At 45.7% G+C, this 19,373-nt stretch overlaps 2 protein-coding genes across 2 annotated transcripts in view; one reads left to right on the top strand and one right to left on the bottom strand.

The window, feature by feature from the left end:
• LOC134642666 (NLR family CARD domain-containing protein 3-like) overlaps positions 1 to 19,373 on the top strand; it is a 199,206-nt gene that overhangs the window by 37,458 nt on the left and 142,375 nt on the right. The gene's annotated exons all lie outside the window — the stretch shown is intronic.
• LOC134642668 (sorting nexin-9-like) lies at positions 1,522 to 16,103 on the bottom strand. Its single transcript, XM_063494577.1, has 17 exons — positions 16,006 to 16,103; positions 13,050 to 13,136; positions 12,899 to 12,973; positions 9,969 to 10,080; positions 9,728 to 9,872; positions 9,090 to 9,174; positions 8,880 to 9,005; positions 8,678 to 8,795; positions 8,472 to 8,602; positions 6,263 to 6,366; positions 5,855 to 5,958; positions 5,683 to 5,760; positions 4,115 to 4,191; positions 3,914 to 4,003; positions 3,562 to 3,676; positions 1,848 to 1,939; positions 1,522 to 1,757 (listed from the first exon to the last, which is right to left on the bottom strand). Exons 1-17 carry the CDS (start codon positions 16,015 to 16,017, stop codon positions 1,710 to 1,712), a joined length of 1,599 nt encoding a protein of 532 aa, XP_063350647.1. The 5' UTR covers positions 16,018 to 16,103; the 3' UTR covers positions 1,522 to 1,709.

The raw sequence follows: 19,373 nt of genomic DNA on the forward strand, positions 1-19,373 counted from the left end.
TCATTTACTATAAGTACTAGGTCAGTATTCTCCTGTTTGTTATTGTAGCCGTAAATGTTTCCCAGTAAGAGGGTCTGATCATCAGCAAAATAAAATGTCCTTTCGGATGAGTTTCTGAAGATATATTTTTCCCTTAAACTTATGTTTCAGAATCAGTTCCCGCTGGATGGTTTGTGCCATGAGACATCCATAAATCTTCACCCCATTGGGATTTCCAGAAGTTAGCGTCCTTAGGTTCCGAATGGGATTCTTGTATGAGACAAAAGTCAGTATTCAAACATTTAGCATATAAAAACAGAGCCTTTCTTTTGGTATTGTCCCTTAGTCCTCGAGCATTAAAAGAATTAAAGGATAGAGATGAAATTTTGAAAAGTAAATTAACTTTTTACCCTGAGAAGAGTGTGTAAGCTTCAGAGAGAGCAGAACTACTCTGTCTAAAAAAGTGCTTCAAAAACGTTTTAGCAGCAGCAACAGCATACTATAAGTCTTTAGAACAATAAGGAAAAGAGACCTTGAGGCACATCCGCAAACAGGACTGAAAGGGATTTCAGTGAATTTCTTTTCTGTTCACGAAATCACGGGCTCCGACGAAGTAGACAATTTTCCCCTCCTTATGTGCTTTCTCCACCTGTGGCCATAAGTGGTTGCATCTCTCTCGGTCCTCAGGAGAGAGATCTTCTTTGAAATGGAGCTTCCTTGTCTTCAGGTAGTCAGATCGCTTCGCCGCCTTTCAGGTGATGACTCGAAAGTGTCTCATGGTAAATTGCAAGATTATGGCACTGGGCAATGGCGCAGAAGAGGACTCACGTCGTTGTCCGATCCTGTGGACTGAATCAAGTACCTCCGGGAACTTTTAGCAGAGGTCAGCCTGTTTAAGGCTCTGATATCTATTCTGTATGACTTAAAGCAGTTATGACATGGTCTGATTTTCTCACCCAATAAAGGAATATTTAATATATCAGTCTACTCTTCATTCTATCAGAAACAGTTATCACAGCTCGTACATTTTCTTTTTACACATATATGTAAGCATTGAGCCAAATTTAGTAATGCCCACATATTAAACGAACAATATTTGTCTCTCATATATAATACATCTATATATACACTGTCAAAGATACTTGTCTTTGAGTGAAGGTATAAGGTGATAGGAAATATAAATAACTTCCACTTTCACAAGCCTCGCACTTCTGGCCTTAGCGGTCTTTGAGTATGCGGCCCTTGTGGACCGTTAAGGCTGCGTACTCTAAGGCTGCAGACCCTGAACTGAGATATAGCCAGTGTTCCTGCAGCTTCCTGAGTCAGGGTCAAGGGTCACAGAGAGATGCCAAGTCAGCAGGAAATCGTGATGTTCAGCCTGAAAAGATCTGCAGCTGAAAAAAACCTTCCCTGTTTTACAGTTTCGATGGAAACTGAGCAGCTTATCCCGCACACATTTAAACAAGTTTTCTGCACTGTCACAGTAAAATAATTTCTACTGATAATATCAATAAAGACAAGGCAGAGCCAGGTAGAGGCGTAGAAAGTTTTATTAAACGTGTAAAATCAGCTGTTAAAAAGTTTTTAAATAAAGCAGAAAAAGAAGGAAACTCATCATTAATCATTATCATATCAACATTTACACTATAAAGATTATGAGGCTTTTATTTTGTTAACAGTGAATCAGGCTGTGATGTCACATGTGACATCACACGGTGGCGGCGGCGTCCTCACAGCGTGGTGAACTGACTCAGAGCTTCTCTCAGCTTATCTGCGATCTGACCAATCAGAGAGCAGAGGGGAGATGACATCACAGACCTGAACCCGCAACCAGACTCCGCCCACCCCGCCTCCCACTTGGCGCTCACCTGCTGGTAGAAGGTGACCTGCTGCTCCAGGTAAAGCTGCATCACTCGGTTGTAGTCGTAGATACGGTTGCTATGGAAATGGTTCATCTCAGCTGGAGGAGAGCAGACAGCGGCGAGTTACCCTCGGACATTTTTTTATTTATTACACATACAAACATTAACTTTATACTATTGTGGTATCATTTTATTTACTTTATTATTTCGTTCTTAGATCAGTCGTTCTTGGATTTTTATTTTGGTGGAGATGACATGAACCCAACATTATCATCTGTTCATACACATGTGAAACATAGAAACAGCTGGAGCGGTGTAAACTATGGCCGGTGATGAGGTAACGCGATGACATCATGAAAAGGCAGCAGGTGACTAAAGCTGAGTGTCTGACGAGACGAGCTGAGCCGGAAACACACCCTCACAGGGTTTGTATATGTGACCGTCTACTCTGCTGTCAGACAGAGCAAGACAGTTTTATTTTGAAGGGTTACATGAAGTCACTGAATGATCCTGTGATGCTAAAGGTCAGCTGTGTGTCCTTTCTTCTCTCGTCTCCTGAGTGATCGCGGCCCGTTCTCCTTCTTCTGAAGCTCCTCCAGATGTGATGTGTCCTGATGGGGATCTTGGTCTTCGGCTCAGGCCAAAGATTAAAGTTGGGGCTCTGAGTGGGTGGTCGGTAACGCCCATTTTGGTCTCCTGCAGCATGTTCCTCAGCAGGATCGTCGTGGCTCTCTCTGAGTTTCTCCTCACTCCTGTTGTCCACACTTGGAGACACTGTGATAACTTTCACTCTTCTCCTCAGGTCTGAAGTGATTTATGAAGTGTTTTTGGATTTGGGACGATGCTTTCTCAGATCAAACCCTCACAGATGTGTTTATACCAACTGTAAACTGGAGAAATTTGTTGGTTTGGTCTTAATTTAACATCTTTGAGTGTTACAGAGTGAACACAGGTCATTGCACAGCAGGTCCATGCTGTGGGTCAATGACAAGCTCAGTTCTTCAGGAAGATAAACTGACTGTGGTCATGTTTGTCTCTCTGAAATTATTCTGTCATTGCTTGTAAACAGAATTAATTTATGCTTTTTAAATAAAACAAGTTTCACTGCACTATACGCTAGTGAAACCTGGTGCTCAACAAGTGCAATTACTCAACACCTGAACGTGCTTCAACAACGTGGCCTGCGGCGAATCCTGAGAATTTCCTACCGGGACCGAATAACAAATGAGGAGGTCCTACGAAGAGCAGGCAACCGCCCGTTAGCCGATGTTGTTGCAGAAAGGCGTTTCCGCTTTGCGGGCCATATTTTACGCCTACCCCCTCATCGCCCAGCTAAGATTGCCATTACATGGCGTCCATGCACTGGCAAGCGAAAGCAAGGCCGACCAAAGACCACATGGCGTCGAACATTCATGCACGATCTAAGAACTGCCGACATTGGCTGGGACGAAGCTGAAGCAGTCACTGCTGACCGACATCGATGGAGATCACTAGCTGCGCGATGAGCCGCCCGGCGTAGGAGGAACTAAGTGCTAAGTAAAGTAAATAAAACAAGCATGTTCAGAAACACTGCGCAGAAAATCCATCGCTCTGCTAAAAGCATGACAGCTTTAAATTTCACCAGGGGCTGATAACTTTATCAAAGAGATTACTTTGACCTTTGGGTTTGCTGGGATTTTTGGGTGGGTGGGTGTGTGTGTGTGTCTGTGTGTGCTGTTACCCTGCAGGGCGTAGCTCATGCAGCTGAGCCGCTGGTTCATGCACTTCCTGTCGCTGTTGTTCATTTTTCCTGCAGAAACCAAACGATCGCCTTCCTTCACTTTATCTACAGCAGCCTGAAACACACACACACACAGGTGAGACCACGCCCTCGTCAGCACACCTGGAGCCCCTCCCATTCCCCAATTAATGTTGCTCTGACAGCGACTGAATAAAAACCTCCAAAATAAAAGCCTCAGTTTCCAGCTTCAGTCTGTTTTATTGTCTCATGTTTTCAGACATTCTCTGTGTGTACCTGCAGTTATAAATAGCAGTACTGTGTGTAGTATAGTCACTGTGTAGTTCTGCTGTACCTTGTGTACAGAAATGATGTCTGGGAAACACGCCAGCAGCCCTTTGTACTCGCTGTTAGTCTCCAACAGGAAGTGGAGGTCCTTCTGAGGCTGGAAACATCAACACAACAAAGAATGCAGTAAGAGAATAAGCAAATATTATTGGAAGACTGAGAAAACACAGTATACTGTGTATTTATACATAGGTGTGTGTGTTTTTACCTGCTGGGCGACGATCTCAGCGATCTCCTCGTAGGTTTTTCCAGCAGCCGTCAGAGCGTCGGTCAACGTCGCCTCACCTGCATCGCAGACACTTAAAAGTCTGTACTTATACCACATAATAGATGTTTACTGGATAATTACGTATTTCATAATGGAAACCAGCTTTAAGGAAAATGGTTCAGAAAGAACACACTGAGCTCAGAGTCCCTGAATGCACCGCGGGAGAGCTTCAAGTTCTCTGAGAATGTAAACAAAACCGTTGGTCAGTCAATAAAGTTGTTCCTCTTCTGTTTAAGTGTTGCTGGAGTCCCTGCATTGTGATTATCTTTCCATCCTTCCTCACTCCTTCCATGCTTCCACCCTTCCTCCTTCCATCCTCCCTCCTTCCATCCTTCTATCCTTCCATCCTCCCTCTCTTCCTCCCTTCTTTCTTCTATACTTCCATCCTCCCTCTTTCTATCTTTCCATCCTTCCTCAGTCCTTCCACCCTCCCTCCTTCTTTCCTACCTACTTCTATCCTTCCATCCTCCCTCCTTTCATCCTTCCTCACTCGTTCCTTCCTCCTTCCTTCCATGCTTCCTCCATCCTTCCACTCTTCCTCCTATCCCTCTATCCTCCCTCCTTCCTTCCTTTCTCCCTCCTTTCATCCTCCTTCTATCCTACCCTCCTCCCTCCTTCCATCCTCCCTCCTTCTATCCTACCCTCCTGCCTCCTTCCATCCTTCCATCCTCCCTCTCTTCCTCCCTCCTTTCTTCTATACTTCCATCCTCCCTCTTTCTATCTTTCCATCCTTCCTCAGTCCTTCCACCCTCCGTCCTTCCATGCTTCCACCCTCCCTCCTTCTTTCCTACCTACTTCTATCCTTCCGTCCTCCCTCCTTTCATCCTTCCTCACTCGTTCCTTCCTCCTTCCTTCCATGCTTCCTCCATCCTTCCACTCTTCCTCCTATCCCTCTATCCTCCCTCCTTCCTTCCTTTCTCCCTCCTTTCATCCTCCTTCTATCCTACCCTCCTCCCTCCTTCCATCCTCCCTCCTTCTATCCTACCCTCCTGCCTCCTTCCATCCTTCCATCCTCCCTCTCTTCCTCCCTCCTTTCTTCTATACTTCCATCCTCCCTCTTTCTATCTTTCCATCCTTCCTCAGTCCTTCCACCCTCCGTCCTTCCATGCTTCCACCCTCCCTCCTTCTTTCCTACCTACTTCTATCCTTCCGTCCTCCCTCCTTTCATCCTTCCTCACTCGTTCCTTCCTCCTTCCTTCCATGCTTCCTCCATCCTTCCACTCTTCCTCCTATCCCTCTATCCTCCCTCCTTCCTTCCTTTCTCCCTCCTTTCATCCTCCTTCTATCCTACCCTCCTCCCTCCTTCCATCCTCCCTCCTTCTATCCTACCCTCCTGCCTCCTTCCATCCTTCTATCCTTCCATCCTCCCTCCTATTCTATCCTCCTCCCTCCTTCCATCCTTCTATCCTTCCATCCTCCCTCCTATTCTATCCTCCTCCCTCCTTCCATCCTTCTATCTTCCATCCTCCCTCCTCCAGCCTCCACCCCCACACTCCTCCCTCGCTCACCTGGATATTTGCTGGTGATGAATACAGTTGACAGGTTTCTGAAGGCTTGGCCGATGCGCTCATACTCTTTAGGAAGCGCTGGTTAAAAACAGATGAAGACATTACCACCCAATCACAGCTGTAAGTATTCTGTGTACATTTACACGGAATAACTTGAAATGTATGCACTGACGTCCGGTGCAGCGTTTCCAGTGCGCGTGCCCGACGTTCAGCAGCTCTCTGACGCCGTCATCCATGGACTTTGTAAAGCGGCTGTAGTGTTCACACCTCTGTTCACTGCACACACACTCAGAGGTCACACAAAGGTAAAAAGCCACAGGTAAAAACATGTGAAACTGAGCTGCTGTTTGATGGAAGAACAGTGAAAGTACATTTATAATAAGGAACAGTAATGGGCCCAGTACACCGCCCTGTGGCACTCCCAGTGAGCTACAGCTAAAAAAGGGATTGACGCCTGATGACTGGTCATGTGACATTTGACAGACACGAGTTAGACGACCCTAATGAGCGAACCAATCAGAGGTAGCCTGACAGACCAAACCCAGGGTATAGACCTTTACACGCAGACTGAGTGACTTACACCTGGACGACATCGAGCTCTGCAGCTTCAGGTTCAACCAAACTGAACATCATTGGACCCACCGTCTCGTCTTTCTCTGCCTTCCTCTTCCCCGCCTTCCACTCCTGAAACAACAACAAACAGCCTTAGCTGATCAGCAAGCAGCATCAGATATCATCACACCTGACCAGTGTTGGGACTAACGCGTTATTAAGTAACGCGTTACAGTAACTACGTTATTATTGTGGTAACGAGCACGGTAACTAGTTATTATGCCAAAACCAGGAACGCGTTACTCGTTACTGGGATTTAGATAGGCTCGTTATTCGTTACTTCGTGTGGTGGATATCGCGGAGCTTCCACAGATTCAGTAACATTAGCATGTGGTGGAAGCAGCAGGTGGATGAAGGAAAAGGGAGGCAAGAGGAGAGACCCGAAGCGGCCGCCGGTCCGCGTGTCAGGTGAACTGAACTTCAGGTAAGAAGTTATGACCTGCAGTCTATCTGGGTCAGATATAAACCAAGTTTAGGTGGAGTTTATTTTCGGTATGCTGACATTTTCGTACTGCGTGCTAGCTAGCATGACGGAGTTTCTATACAGCTGGGTGGGTGCTATGATGTTACTGATAGTGAACTTTATTTTATTCATACGGTTAATTATTAGAGTTGCCAACCGTCCCCTAAAAAACAGAATCGTCTGGTATTCAGAGAAAATATTACGCGTTTCGTATTGAGGTGAAAAGAAACACAGTTTGTCCCGGACTTCAGCTAGAATGAAAAAGACACTAAGCTGGAGCTGCACAGCTGCCTCTTCTTCTCTCATTCTCTTCCGTTTCTACTTCAATCATGAAACTGATCAATGATCAGCTGATCCGCTTTTCTCTCTTGTTTATTTATCGCCCACTTTGCGCCAGAAAGAGGAAACCAGCGGATTTTGTGCTAAACAACAGCAGCACGTTTAAGCTTGATCAGCTGTTGTTAGAATTTATTTAATATTAATTTCTAGTATCAGCTGATGTTTGCTGGAGCCACAGCTGTAAAGCTGCTGGTCATGATATCAGTTTGGTTATCTGGTGAGAGGGAAACATGCAGATGAAACCAGGAGATGTCCTTACTGAATCATCAGAGCTGAACAGGTGATGGAGAAACAGGTTTACCTTTTAGGTGACATGAATGAGTTGAAGTTATGAACTGTTTCTGAGAGACAAATAACACCAGGATCCTTTTCTAAGTAGCTGACAGCTGGTAACTGTGCAGGGGCGGGTCTAGCAAAGTGTTGCCAGGGGGCCAGGTAGGGCATTAACAGGGAAAGGGGGGGACAAGGAAATACTTTTCTTTATTATTCTCATTTAAAATGTCTCGCTTTTAAAAAAATAATTATCTGAGTCTTACAACAAACAATTGATAGATTGATACATATATACCATCAGAACAGTGTACATCACTGTCACAACAGTGTTTGTTTTCATTCAAAGGCTTTATGATTTTTCCTATAATGGTGGGCCGGTCTCTAGTCAAAATGCCCGGGACGATTTTTTTGTCCCAGTCCAGCCCTGTATGCAGCTCATCTGCAGTCTGGTGTTACCTACATCTTCCTATTCAGAAGGCAGAATTTCCAAGTTCTGAGTACAATCAAAAGCACCACGACTGCAGTTTTTGTGTTGGATGTAAAAAGCGCACATGACACTGTGACGTAGGCTAGAATCATGGCGGCGGTCAATGACGGTCCAGGCATGGGATTTCTCTCGTGGAAATGTGCACATTATTTTTTCCTTTCTATTGGTAGGTGGCACAGTGCACTTGTGGCAAGTAAGCAAGCTAGAAGACTGGCAATCCTGCTGGGTATCCAGTTACGGAAGCAACACATTAACAAGAGAATTCTGAGTAAAACCAAAGTTACTTTCCCTAGTAACTAGTTACTTTGAAAGTAACGAGTAACTTGAATTAACTGAGTTACTTTTTTAGAGAAGTAACTAGTAATGTAACTAAGTTACTAATTTAAAGTAACTTACCCAACACTGCACCTGACTGGCTCAAACATAATCTCCATAAAAGACCATACAAACATTTATAACCTGTGGGTGGGGTCTGTTCTGTACCTGAAGCCTTCTGGTTTGTGTTTGTAGTCTTTCATTTGTTTGTGAGTAAACAAAAAGGAAGTCCCAGAGGCTTAGACAGCAGGTTCTCAGGTTACCTGAAAGATGTAAAGCAGGAGGCGGAGCTTCACCTACCTTCTCATCTCTGTGGGTGAGGAAGAGCTGAAAGACTTCACTCTGAGAGACGATTGGGTGCCGACACATCCGAGTCATCCAGGCCTGCAGACCCTCCATCCTCATCCTAATGAAGTCATCATCAAACCTGCCTACAAGCACGGGTGAGACTGGTAAGGTCAAAGGTGTTTGCTGGGTCATACAGGGTAGCTATGGCGCTGGCTCACCTGTCACCTGTTTGTCAGGCAGTGAGGGGATGGGCAGTATGGACCCAAACTTCTCCAGCAGACGCTCGTACAGCCAATCAAAGTGCTTGTAGCGATGATTGACAGGTCTGTTGGTCGTCTGGAGGAAGAGGGAGGAGTCAGAGATTGATACCCAGTGATACTGCAAGTACTACTAAGTACTACAGAGTACTACTAAGCTCACATTGGGTGTTATCTGGTACTCGATGAAGCTCTTCAGTCCGTACATTTTGGACTCTTTCTTTGGATCAGCAATCACACAGTCCAGAGGAGACGTCGGGTACAGCCAGACGGGGCCTACTTCTCCAATCTGATTGGACGAGGACCAAGAGCCAATCAGAGTGCAGCAATCAACACCACACATCATTAACCAAGAGAAAAATGTTGGACTCACGTAGACAGGAAGTCTCTCTCTGCTGTCAGCCGGAGGTCGGGCTAACATGAAGACTTCTGGACTCGGACCTTTGGAGAACGAGAACCTGAAGACGAGAAGGCATCACTGTCATCTACTTGTTTCTACTGATTTCTACTGACATCTACCGAATTATACTGACATCTACTCGTTTCTACTGATTTCTACTGACATCTACCGAATTATACTGACATCTACTCGTTTCTACTGATTTCTACTGACATCTACCAAATTATACTGACATCTACTCGTTTCTACTCATTTCTACTGACATCTACCAAATTCTGCCAACTTCCACTGACATCTGCTTCCATTAATTTTTAATAATATCTAACAACTACCAACATTCACTCCCTTCCACTGAAATCTATTAGGATTTACTATGGCTACTGACATCTACTGACATCTACTGACATCTACTGAACTCAACTGATGTTTAGTAAGCTCTACTGTCTTCTACAGGAATCTACCAACTGCTAACCACTGTGACTGACACTCCCTGACTTCCACTGACTCCTACCAGTGTTTACTTTGCTCTATGGACCGACATCTACTGGACTCTACTTTTAGCTCTACTGTGAGTCGTCTGTTATATTTGCATATTTCAGAAACACATGTACTTATTGAGGGAGATCTTAACACTGGGCCCATGGGCGCTTCGTCCTGAGGCTCCGGCCTCCCCTTCCGGTTGATTGTTGTCATGGTAACTGCTCACCGACTGGTCATCCCATTCGTCGTCCCACTCGCCGTCATCATCCTGAACAGCTGATAGGGACACTGCTCAACATTCCTGATGTAAAACCTTTTTCCTCACAGTAAGACACTATACTTAAAAATGAGCTGAAAACAAGCGTATGTTACCGTGCTGTGTGGGATTGTATCCTCGACTGTCCCATCCCTGTGTGTGACTGACAAAAGCCCCGCCCCCCGAGCCCAGGTCCCCGCCTCCTCCAACACCACCAGTGTTTCTGACCTGAAACATGACAACATCTTTAACAAACAGATGTTCCTGCAGACGATACAGACTTTACTGCAGCCATCACAGAGCAGGGTGCTACCAATTTGGTCGCAAATGCAACCAAATTTTTCAATTGTGCGACTAAAAAAAAATCTTGGGTCACACCAGTGTGACCAACTGTTCGAGTAAGGACAAAAAAAAAGCCTCGGCAACTCTGAAGGTCTCCGTGTGGTCAACAACAGACACACATTATGCCCCTATCGTGGTCTAAACCAATCAGAGATAGTCCGGGGTTTGCAGGCGGATAGAGAGAGGTGAGTAGCTTGAATAAAGCGATATCGATTAATTAAATCCTGATTGACTTTTAAATATAAATGTATTTTAGGGCTGAAAGCCGACAGCTCGCTGACTCTGATGCGTCGGCGGGTCCGTGCTTTGTGTTTACGTCTTTTTTGAGCTAGATTCTGAGGTGCAGGTTTTGTCTCTCTCCAACCAAAATTCACTGAACCAGCAGCAAAAGAAGATCCAAACTACGCTTCACATTTGATAAATGTCGTCATTAATTCCCTCTGACTTTTGCTGTTTTGCTTCCACCACGATAAAATCACACTTCATGCACAGCTCTCTCTCTGTCTGTACTTTAAGAACAGTTTCCCATCTAAAACTCTCTACTTTCTGCATTATTCATTCGCTTATTGCCCACCAGTCTACTGTTGTTTACAGCGCTGTCGGACGCTCTTTTTTTTTTTAACTTAAATGACCTTGGACAAGAAAGCCTAATTTCTGCTGTTCAATACTGATCTTAGAAATATGGTATCTAACCAGATTCTTACTCTGGATGGCATTACCTTGGCCTCCAGTAACGCTGTGAGGAACCTTGGAGTCATTTTTGACCAGGACATGTCCTTCAACGCACATATTAAACAAATATGTAAGACTGCTTTCTTCCATTTGTGCAACATCTCTAAAATTAGAAATATCCTGTCTCAGAGTGACGCTGAAAAACTAGTTCATGCATTTATTACTTCCAGGCTGGACTACTGTAATTCATTATTATCAGGAAGTCCTAAAAACTCCCTGAAAAGCCTTCAGTTAATCCAAAATGCTGCAGCAAGAGTCCTGACAGGGACTAGAAAGAGAGAGCAGATTTCTCCTGTTTTGGCTTCCCTTCATTGGCTTCCTGTTAAATCCAGAATTCAAAATCCTGCTCCTCACATACAAGGTCTTAAATAATCAGGCCCCATCTTATCTTAATGACCTTGTAGTACCATATCACCCTATTAGAGCACTTCGCTCTCGCACTGCAGGCTTACTTGTTGTTCCTAGAGTATTTAAAAGTAGAATGGGAGGCAGAGCCTTCAGTTTTCAGGCCCCTCTTCTGTGGAACCAGCTTCCAGTTTGGATTCAGGAGACAGACACTATCTCTACTTTTAAGATTAGGCTTCAAACTTTCCTTTTTGCTAAAGCATATAGTTAGGGCTGGACCAGGTGACCCTGAATCCTCCCTTTATTAACCTCTGTCTGTTATTAATCTCTGTCTTTCTTCCACCGCATGTCTTTATCCTGTTTTTCTTCTCCCACCCCAACTCGTCGCAGCAGATGGCCCCGCCCCTCCCTGAGGTTTCTTCCTGTTAAAAGACAGTTTTTCCTTCCCACTGTCGCCAAAGTGCTTGCTCATAGGGGGTCATATGATTGTTGGGTTTTTCTCTGTATCTATTATTGTACGATCTACTGTACAATATAAAGTGCCTTGAAGCGACTGTTGTTGTGATTTGGTGCTATATAAATAAAACTGAATTGAATTGAATAAGAAAAGATGAAAAGAACTATTGATACATTTTTTGTTAAGGCCTGATCCGTCTGAAATTCATAGCCAGTGCTCTGAAATGGTGCCATCAATCTTCGAACGCTGAAAAAGCAGCAGTGTGTCCAGGAAACACATTATATGCTGCGATAAATGCACTGCCCAAGTGTCCCCTCTCCCCACTGCCTTTCAGCAGCAGGCAGCAGCAAACAGGTCGTCAGAGGAGGCCGATGTGATGATTAAGTTTAACATTGCCTATAATATTACCAAAGAGTGCCGAAGCACTTCAAGCACAAGCACTTTTTCAGTAACTTATCTTTCTGGTAGAACTGTGCTCCAAATAAAGAACTTTGTGTTGACAAGATTGTTAGTTAATCATTTACAAATCAATATTGTCTGTATGGACAGCAATTCCCCCCCCCCCCCCCCCCCCCCCCCCCCCAAAAAAAAAGTGCACATGTAAAACTGCGGTTTTAAGTGATGCGGTTGAAAAATTTGAGTGCGCCTAAGAAAAAACGTTAGGCGCACCAGTGCAACCATGACAGAAAGTTAGTCTAGAGCCCTGCAGAGGTTACACTGTGTGGTCCAATGGTCTCCATGGTGGGTTTATCACTCTGTGCTGTGATTTTCAGTATCTCTGTGAAGTGTTTGTGCCTTTGTGAACTTGAAATCAAATAAAGATGAAATATCCTCAGTTTTAGTCTCTGTTGGTTTGGTAAAATAAATGATTGCAGTTTGCCCGGTGAGGCCCTGACAGACGTATTTATTGATGTTTGGACGTCTATCAGCCTGTGAGTCAGCTGCTTGTTTTCACTGAAATACTGATTTTCTGGCCTCTGTTCTGGAAACTCACTGAAACTGAGCTGAATTCAAACAAACAGTCAAATAATAATAAAAACTAAACTCAAAGGTAAGTGTTGGACTTCTTAGTCTGCTGACAGAGGAGCAGTGTGACACTGATGAAGGTGAAATTCGCTGATCTGTGCCTCTTTGTGTTGACACGACATGAAATAATGTCACAGCGCTCACCTGTAAATATCCCTCAGGTACAAGGCCGGTTTGTCCGCTGGAGTTCTGGGCCTGGATCCAGCCTCCACCCACAGTCTGAAGAACAGGGACAGGTGAGGTGGCGGAGCCGTGTTTCCTGTGCAGTGTGTGCAGTGTAAACACCTGTGTTTACCTGGTCTGTCACAGTGATGGTCTCCCCCTCTCTCACCGACAGCTCGTTGTTTCCTGGCTCCGCTGTGAAGTCGTACAGAACCAGAGCCTGGAGAGCGCACACACATGCACAGACACACACACACACACACATGCACACACACATGCACACACACATGCACAGACACACAAACACACACACGCACACACAGAGCTCAGACTGGTACAAACTAAAGTTTAGGGACAGTCAGAGGAACCAGCTCTGGATTGGACTCAGACGAAACGTCTGGATGTCAGTGAAACTACAAACTCTTGAACCTGACTTCCTGTTGGACCACAGCACTTCCTGACATCCACATATCAGGAGCTTCGAGGGTTTCTGGGTTTTTCTTTCCAGAGAAGCTCACACAGAGACATTTCCATGTGCAGCGATGAAACGTCGTCTCCTGCCTCCACACGTTTATTCATGAACACAAATATGATTTCTGCTTGTCGCATTGACAAACCGGTAATAAGTCGGACTCGTTCCCGGTGGGTGATGGGCTCCGCCAGGGCTGCCCTTTGTCACCGGTTCTGTTCATAATTTTTATGGACAGGATTTCTAGGCGCAGCCAAGTGGCGGAGGGCTTTCACTTCGGTGGCCTCAGAATCTCATCTCTGCTTTTTGCGGATGATGTGGTTCTGTTGGCTTCATCGGGTGAAGGCCTCCAGCTCGCACTGGAACGGTTCGCAGCCGAGTGTGAAGCAGCAGGAATGAGGATCAGCACCTCCAAATCTGAGGCCATGGTTCTCAGCCGGAAAAGGGTGGAGTGCCCACTCCGGGTCGGGGATGAGTTCTTGCCCCAAGTGGAAGAGTTCAAGTATCTCGGGGTCTTGTTCGCGAGTGATGGGAGAAGGGAGCCGGAAATCGACAGACGGATTGGTGCTGCGGCTGCAGTGATGCGGACGCTGCACCGGTCCGTCGTGGTGAAGAGGGAGCTGAGTGTAAAAGCGAAGCTCTCAATTTACCGGTCGATCTACGTCCCTACCCTCACCTATGGCCACGAGCTGTGGGTAGTGACCGAAAGAACGAGATCGCGGATACAAGCGGCAGAAATGAGCTTCCTCCGAAGGGTGGCTGGCCTCTCCCTTAGAGATAGGGTGAGAAGTTCGGCCATCCGGGAGGGGCTCAGAGTAGAGCCGCTGCTCCTCCACATCGAAAGGAGTCAGTTGAGATGGTTCGGGCATCTGACAAGGATGCCTCCTGGCGCCTCCTGGGTGAGGTGTTCCGGGCATGTCCAACCGGGAGGAGGCCCCGGGGCAGACCCAGGACACGCTGGAGAGATTATATCTCTCGGCTGACCTGGGAACGCCTTGGTGTTCCCCCGGATAAGCTGGAGGAGGTGCCTGGGGAGAGGGAGGTCTGGGCTTCTCTGCTTAGGCTGCTGCCCCCGCGACCCGGCCCCGGATAAAGCGGATGAAGATGGATGGATGGATGGATGGATGGCATTGACAAACACGTCTGCAGAGCCAAACAGTCACAAAATAATTTGAAGTTATATTTGAGTCCAGGACTAACGCTGATGCAGGAGCGCTACGTCGTTGCAAAAGTCATATAAAAGTTTACTCTGTGGAGACCGTCACAAACTCTCTCTCTGATTAGAGTAATTGTGATTGTAGAGTGTGATTGTTATATTACAACTTCTTTCTACTTACAGTAGAAATGATCATGTGAGTTTTCCATTGCCACACCCCCACCTGAGGACAACGACGGTCCCCATCACCCCCAGGTCTGTTTCACTCCAACACACCATCACTTCCTGCAGCACCACCCACGCCCACAGCTCAGTTTCTGCCCCAAGCGTGATGGTGGAGGCTGCTGACCTGTCACCACGTCTCCCTCATTGTTAAACTGTTACCATGGTTTCATCGCTCGCATCACTGATCCCCCATCAGGACGCCGTCCTTCAGTGAAACCATCAGAGTAAACATGAGATGTCTGATTGATTTATTCATCCAGGCTCTCATTCTCACCACACCAGCAAAGGTGCAACAGACACAACAGGTAACAAGACATCAAGTACAAACAGGTACAGATGTGTCAATTTGATTATTCCTGGAAACACCAGCAGCACATTTGAAATCCTGATCTTGTCTGATTCCCGGGGCGATCATTTGGATGATGCTGTGAAAACGAAGGCCGTGTTGGTTGTTACACATATAAACATGAAGGTAAGAGGGAAGCAGGCCAAGCAGGGCTTCATAGACAAGTACCAGCCAATGGGAACATCCGCAGCAGCACGCAGAGAACAGTGAGCCACGCGATTTCCACAGCCAGTAATAAACCTGAAGCATGGACAACATCCAGGTGTTTGGGTGCTGGGGAGGTACATTCGTTCTCCGTCTGCAGCACAGCTGATATCTCAGACCCAGGCATGACAGCGTTATTTTAAATAAATCAATAAGTGATGAGTTCTCTGAGTGTCAGAGGATTGTGCTGTGAGAAACACGGAGACCTCCTCACACTGACAATCTCTGAGTTCATCCTCAGAATCTAAAGTTTCTGATATATCGCCTGCAGGCCTCACTGATCATCACAGGGATCAATAACACTCATCGATCAGCAGCAGGTCTGTGACTTTTGACCCTCCTCTGAGCTTCTCTGACAACTTTTAAACGTGGGCTGGTGTTCCCGCACATGCGCAGCAGCAGCCTGTGCGTTCCTATTTTCCCAACTGGATGTTGGCAGTTCTCCCCGCGGCTGTTCGCGCCGTGTCTGCCGCTCTTCCCTCCCCCCTTGTCTCCCCCGTGTCTCCCCTGTGTCCCCCTGCTCTCCTCGTGCCGCTCGCGGCACCTGTCTGCTGACACCTGCCGTGTCTCAGGTGTGTCCCCGCCGTTCTGCTGCTCCCCGAATCCGGTTCGGTTCAGCGCGCTGATTGGAGCCAGCCGCGGGGTCAGAGGTCACCGCAGATAAGTACGCGTGCAGGCGATGGTCTTACCTGAGCAGCCATGGTGACGTCACAGAAGTAAGTTCGATCCCGGTTCTTGCCGTCAGCTCGCGGACCGACCTGAGCCCCGCTGCGTCAAGGTAGGGAGCGCGAGTTCGGCACTTCCGCTGTGGCGTTTCACAATTAAAGCACCGCAGTAGCTCTGGGGGAAACAAACCTATAAAACGACACCTTAAGTGACGACACTTTAGTGACGTCTAAAGAAGCTGTGAACACAGGCAAGTTGAATTCATATAATAAAATACAGGAATGCGTTAAATAAATCACACAGATTCGCTTAGTTTTATTAATTTGTATTTTGAAAGTCCGCTTCCGTTAGTTGATTTTTGTGCTCTGAAACCTTGACCACATATGACGTCATACACGGAAGGGCTATTCCACTGGGCGTCTCCTGAAAACTCTCCAGTTACACTCTGTAAAAATACTGCAGTTGAAAATACTACTGAAGCACATTAAAATACTACAAAATACACAGACGAACACTACAAAATACATGCTAAAATATTACAAAATACATGTTAAAATACTGCTATTAAATGCATTAAAACACTACAAAATACACTCTAAAATACTACAGAATATAAAAGAATTCATAAAATACTGCTGTAAAATGCATCTAAGATAAGATAAGATAAGATAACCTTTATTAGTCCCACACGTGGGAAATTTGTTTTGTCACAGCAGGAAGTGGACAGTGCAAAAGTTATGAAGCAAAAATTAGAATAAAATAAAATAAGAATAAATACAGTATACAACTGTACAGAATAGAATAAAATAAAATACTATATACAGTAGAATAAAATAGAATAAAATATGCAATAAGATAAAAATAGAATACAAGTACCAAAAAGTACTACTGCACTATATTGTTAAAAATATCTGATGAGATCACTGCAAAACAAACGCTGTAATGAAACCTGCGATGACTAAATGAGGTGCAGTGTAAAAACACGACTGCAGACAAACTGCACTCTATGATTACAGAAAAATGTCACAGTAAGATCATTAGGATCAGTGTGCAGAGTGTAAAATATGAACTTTAACTGTAAATTTACAGTAAACAATAGTTTTTTATAAAAAATAAAAGTACAGATAAAAACTGTAGAAACACACAAAAATAAACAGTGCAACATAAAACTGTATGTATGGGCGATCGTGGCTCAAGAGTTGGGAGTTCGCCTTGTAATCGGAAGGTTGCTGGTTCAGTCTTGGTCGTTGTGTCCTTGGGCAAGACACTTCACCCGTTGCCTACTGGTGGTGGTCAGAGGGCCCGGTGGCGCCAGTGTCCGGCAGCCTCGCCTCTGTCAGTGCGCCCCAGGGTGGCTGTGGCCACAATGTGGCTTGCCATCACCAGTGTGTGAATGTGTGTGTGTGTGTGTGTGAATGGGTGGATGGATGGATATGTAAAGCGCTTTGGGGTCCTTAGGGACTATTAAAGCGCTATATAAATACAGGCCATTTACCATTTACCATGATTGTTGTTACAGTGAAACACACATGTGGGGACTCGGGCTTCACTCTGTCTGCTGTTTGTGGTCTCTGCTGCTCTCTGGGCCAAAGGTCATACCTGAAGCCCGTGTCAGGTGACCTGTGGCCGAGTCAAGGCGGTCGTAGGTCACACCGTCGCTACTGCCTGGACTCAAGCCTGAGGAATGGCATCTCTGCGATACCCAACAGGTGTTTCCTGTTTTATTTTGGCTGTCAGCCCTCCACTTCCTGCCTTTCATGTGTCTGCAGGCTGTTTGCCCTGCCCTAGCCTGTGCTCACCTGTTCTGGGATAATCTGTTTTTGTTTGTGTTCATGCTTCTGCTCTGACTCTGTGTCATGTGTTATTAATGAGATGTGTGGCAGCCACACCACTCATACTACTGCTCCCATGATGCAGTGCATCTGCTATTTTATTACACCACAGAAAAAAACAATACCTGTGTCCAGAGGCCCTGAACTCAAATCCACAGAAACACCTGTGAAACTCACATTTTAGAAAGTACTGCACGGGTACTACACATGTATTACACGTACACATATGATTGAAGGATAAATACTTTAAACCACAGGTATGAACCAGTGTGCATAACTGCCACTACACAGAAACACCTCTGTGTGTGTCTTAGATCACAGCAGGTGTGCCATTTCTCTGAGCAGGTCAGTAAACTCACCACACACTGACTGTGGCACTGCAGGAACTCGTGTGGTGTTCAGGTTCTGCCTGATCAAAGTTCTGCCTGAGTTATACTGAGGCGTATGAGTGGAGCTCAGCTGGGGTGGGGGGCTCAGCTGGGGGCTGGGTGGGCTTGCCCCTCCCCAGCCAAACTACAGCTACACCCACAGGTTGGAGTAAACGCTCCTGAAATCTTAAAGTTTGTGTGTTTTCTGGAAAACAAAGACATGTGTTGTTGATTCGGAAACAGTTTCTTTGCTCTGGTCGATAAACGTTCGTCCTCTCTCGCCAAATGTTAAAGCATGTTGTTGCACACAGGTGGGGATGCTCACTTAGGAGGAAGTAGAACTACAATCAGGAACTCCAGAAAACCAACCTTCACACTACAACAGGAAGTAACCAAAAGACTAAACACACAGAGACACCAACACTGACCCAGGGAGGAGAGTGAACAGAGACAGGAGAAGTAACCTGCAAACAGGAAGCAGCGCTCTAAGAATGTCCTTGAAACAAATGAGTCACATTAGAAACAGGTAAACAAAGAGCAGCGCAGCAGGAAGATGAAAGTGAGTCAGCGTCATGTTGATGAATCCAGGGTCCTGCACATTTTTAAACCTCACAGCTGGAACTCAGAATGACTGCAATGATGTCAGTCATGTACAGGGTCAAACTTCATGTTTCTAGACTATCAAACCTTTAAAATGCTGTTGGACATCATTTAATGACAGAATCTCAGTCATGTTTCAGCGTGAAATGTAACCAGATTACAATCAGACTGTCTCTAAGTCCATGTAGTTTAAGTCTTACAGGCACAAGATAAATCAGATAACTCTGCACTGAGCTCCATCTGAAGGTTTAAGACAAGTTCAAATACGATAAAACAGAGAGGTAGCAAAAACAAGTCAGATGTCATGAAAATCAACAACATGTCTCAAAAATGAAACGAGCTGTTACAGCTGAAACTCATACTGAGTCATGTCAGTGATTACTTCAGATGTTTCCTGGAATACAGCTCCTTCCTGAAGGACTGAACGGGTGGAGGATAGGATGGAGGAGCTCTCTGACATCCGGCGCTGACGGTCCCATCAGGGTAAAGGACGCCAGCTGACCTCAGTCAGGTGGGCTGTGTTAACAATGCTGGTTTCAGACAGTGTTCCCGGGCACATTTGGTAAGCAGCACAATCATGCTGATGAGGAA

The sequence above is a fragment of the Pelmatolapia mariae genome, linkage group LG15, assembly GCF_036321145.2.
Source record: "Pelmatolapia mariae isolate MD_Pm_ZW linkage group LG15, Pm_UMD_F_2, whole genome shotgun sequence".
NCBI lineage: Eukaryota > Metazoa > Chordata > Actinopteri > Cichliformes > Cichlidae > Pelmatolapia > Pelmatolapia mariae.

Bases quoted from the DNA above. Each gene is read 5' to 3' on its own strand.
- LOC134642668 (XM_063494577.1), bottom strand. The intron at 6,367-8,471 runs GTAGGTGAAGCT...TTGTTGTTTCAG, and splicing joins TCACCCACAGAGATGAGAAG to GAGTGGAAGGCGGGGAAGAG. The intron at 1,758-1,847 runs GTGAGCGCCAAG...CTGATTGGTCAG, and splicing joins AGGTCACCTTCTACCAGCAG to ATCGCAGATAAGCTGAGAGA.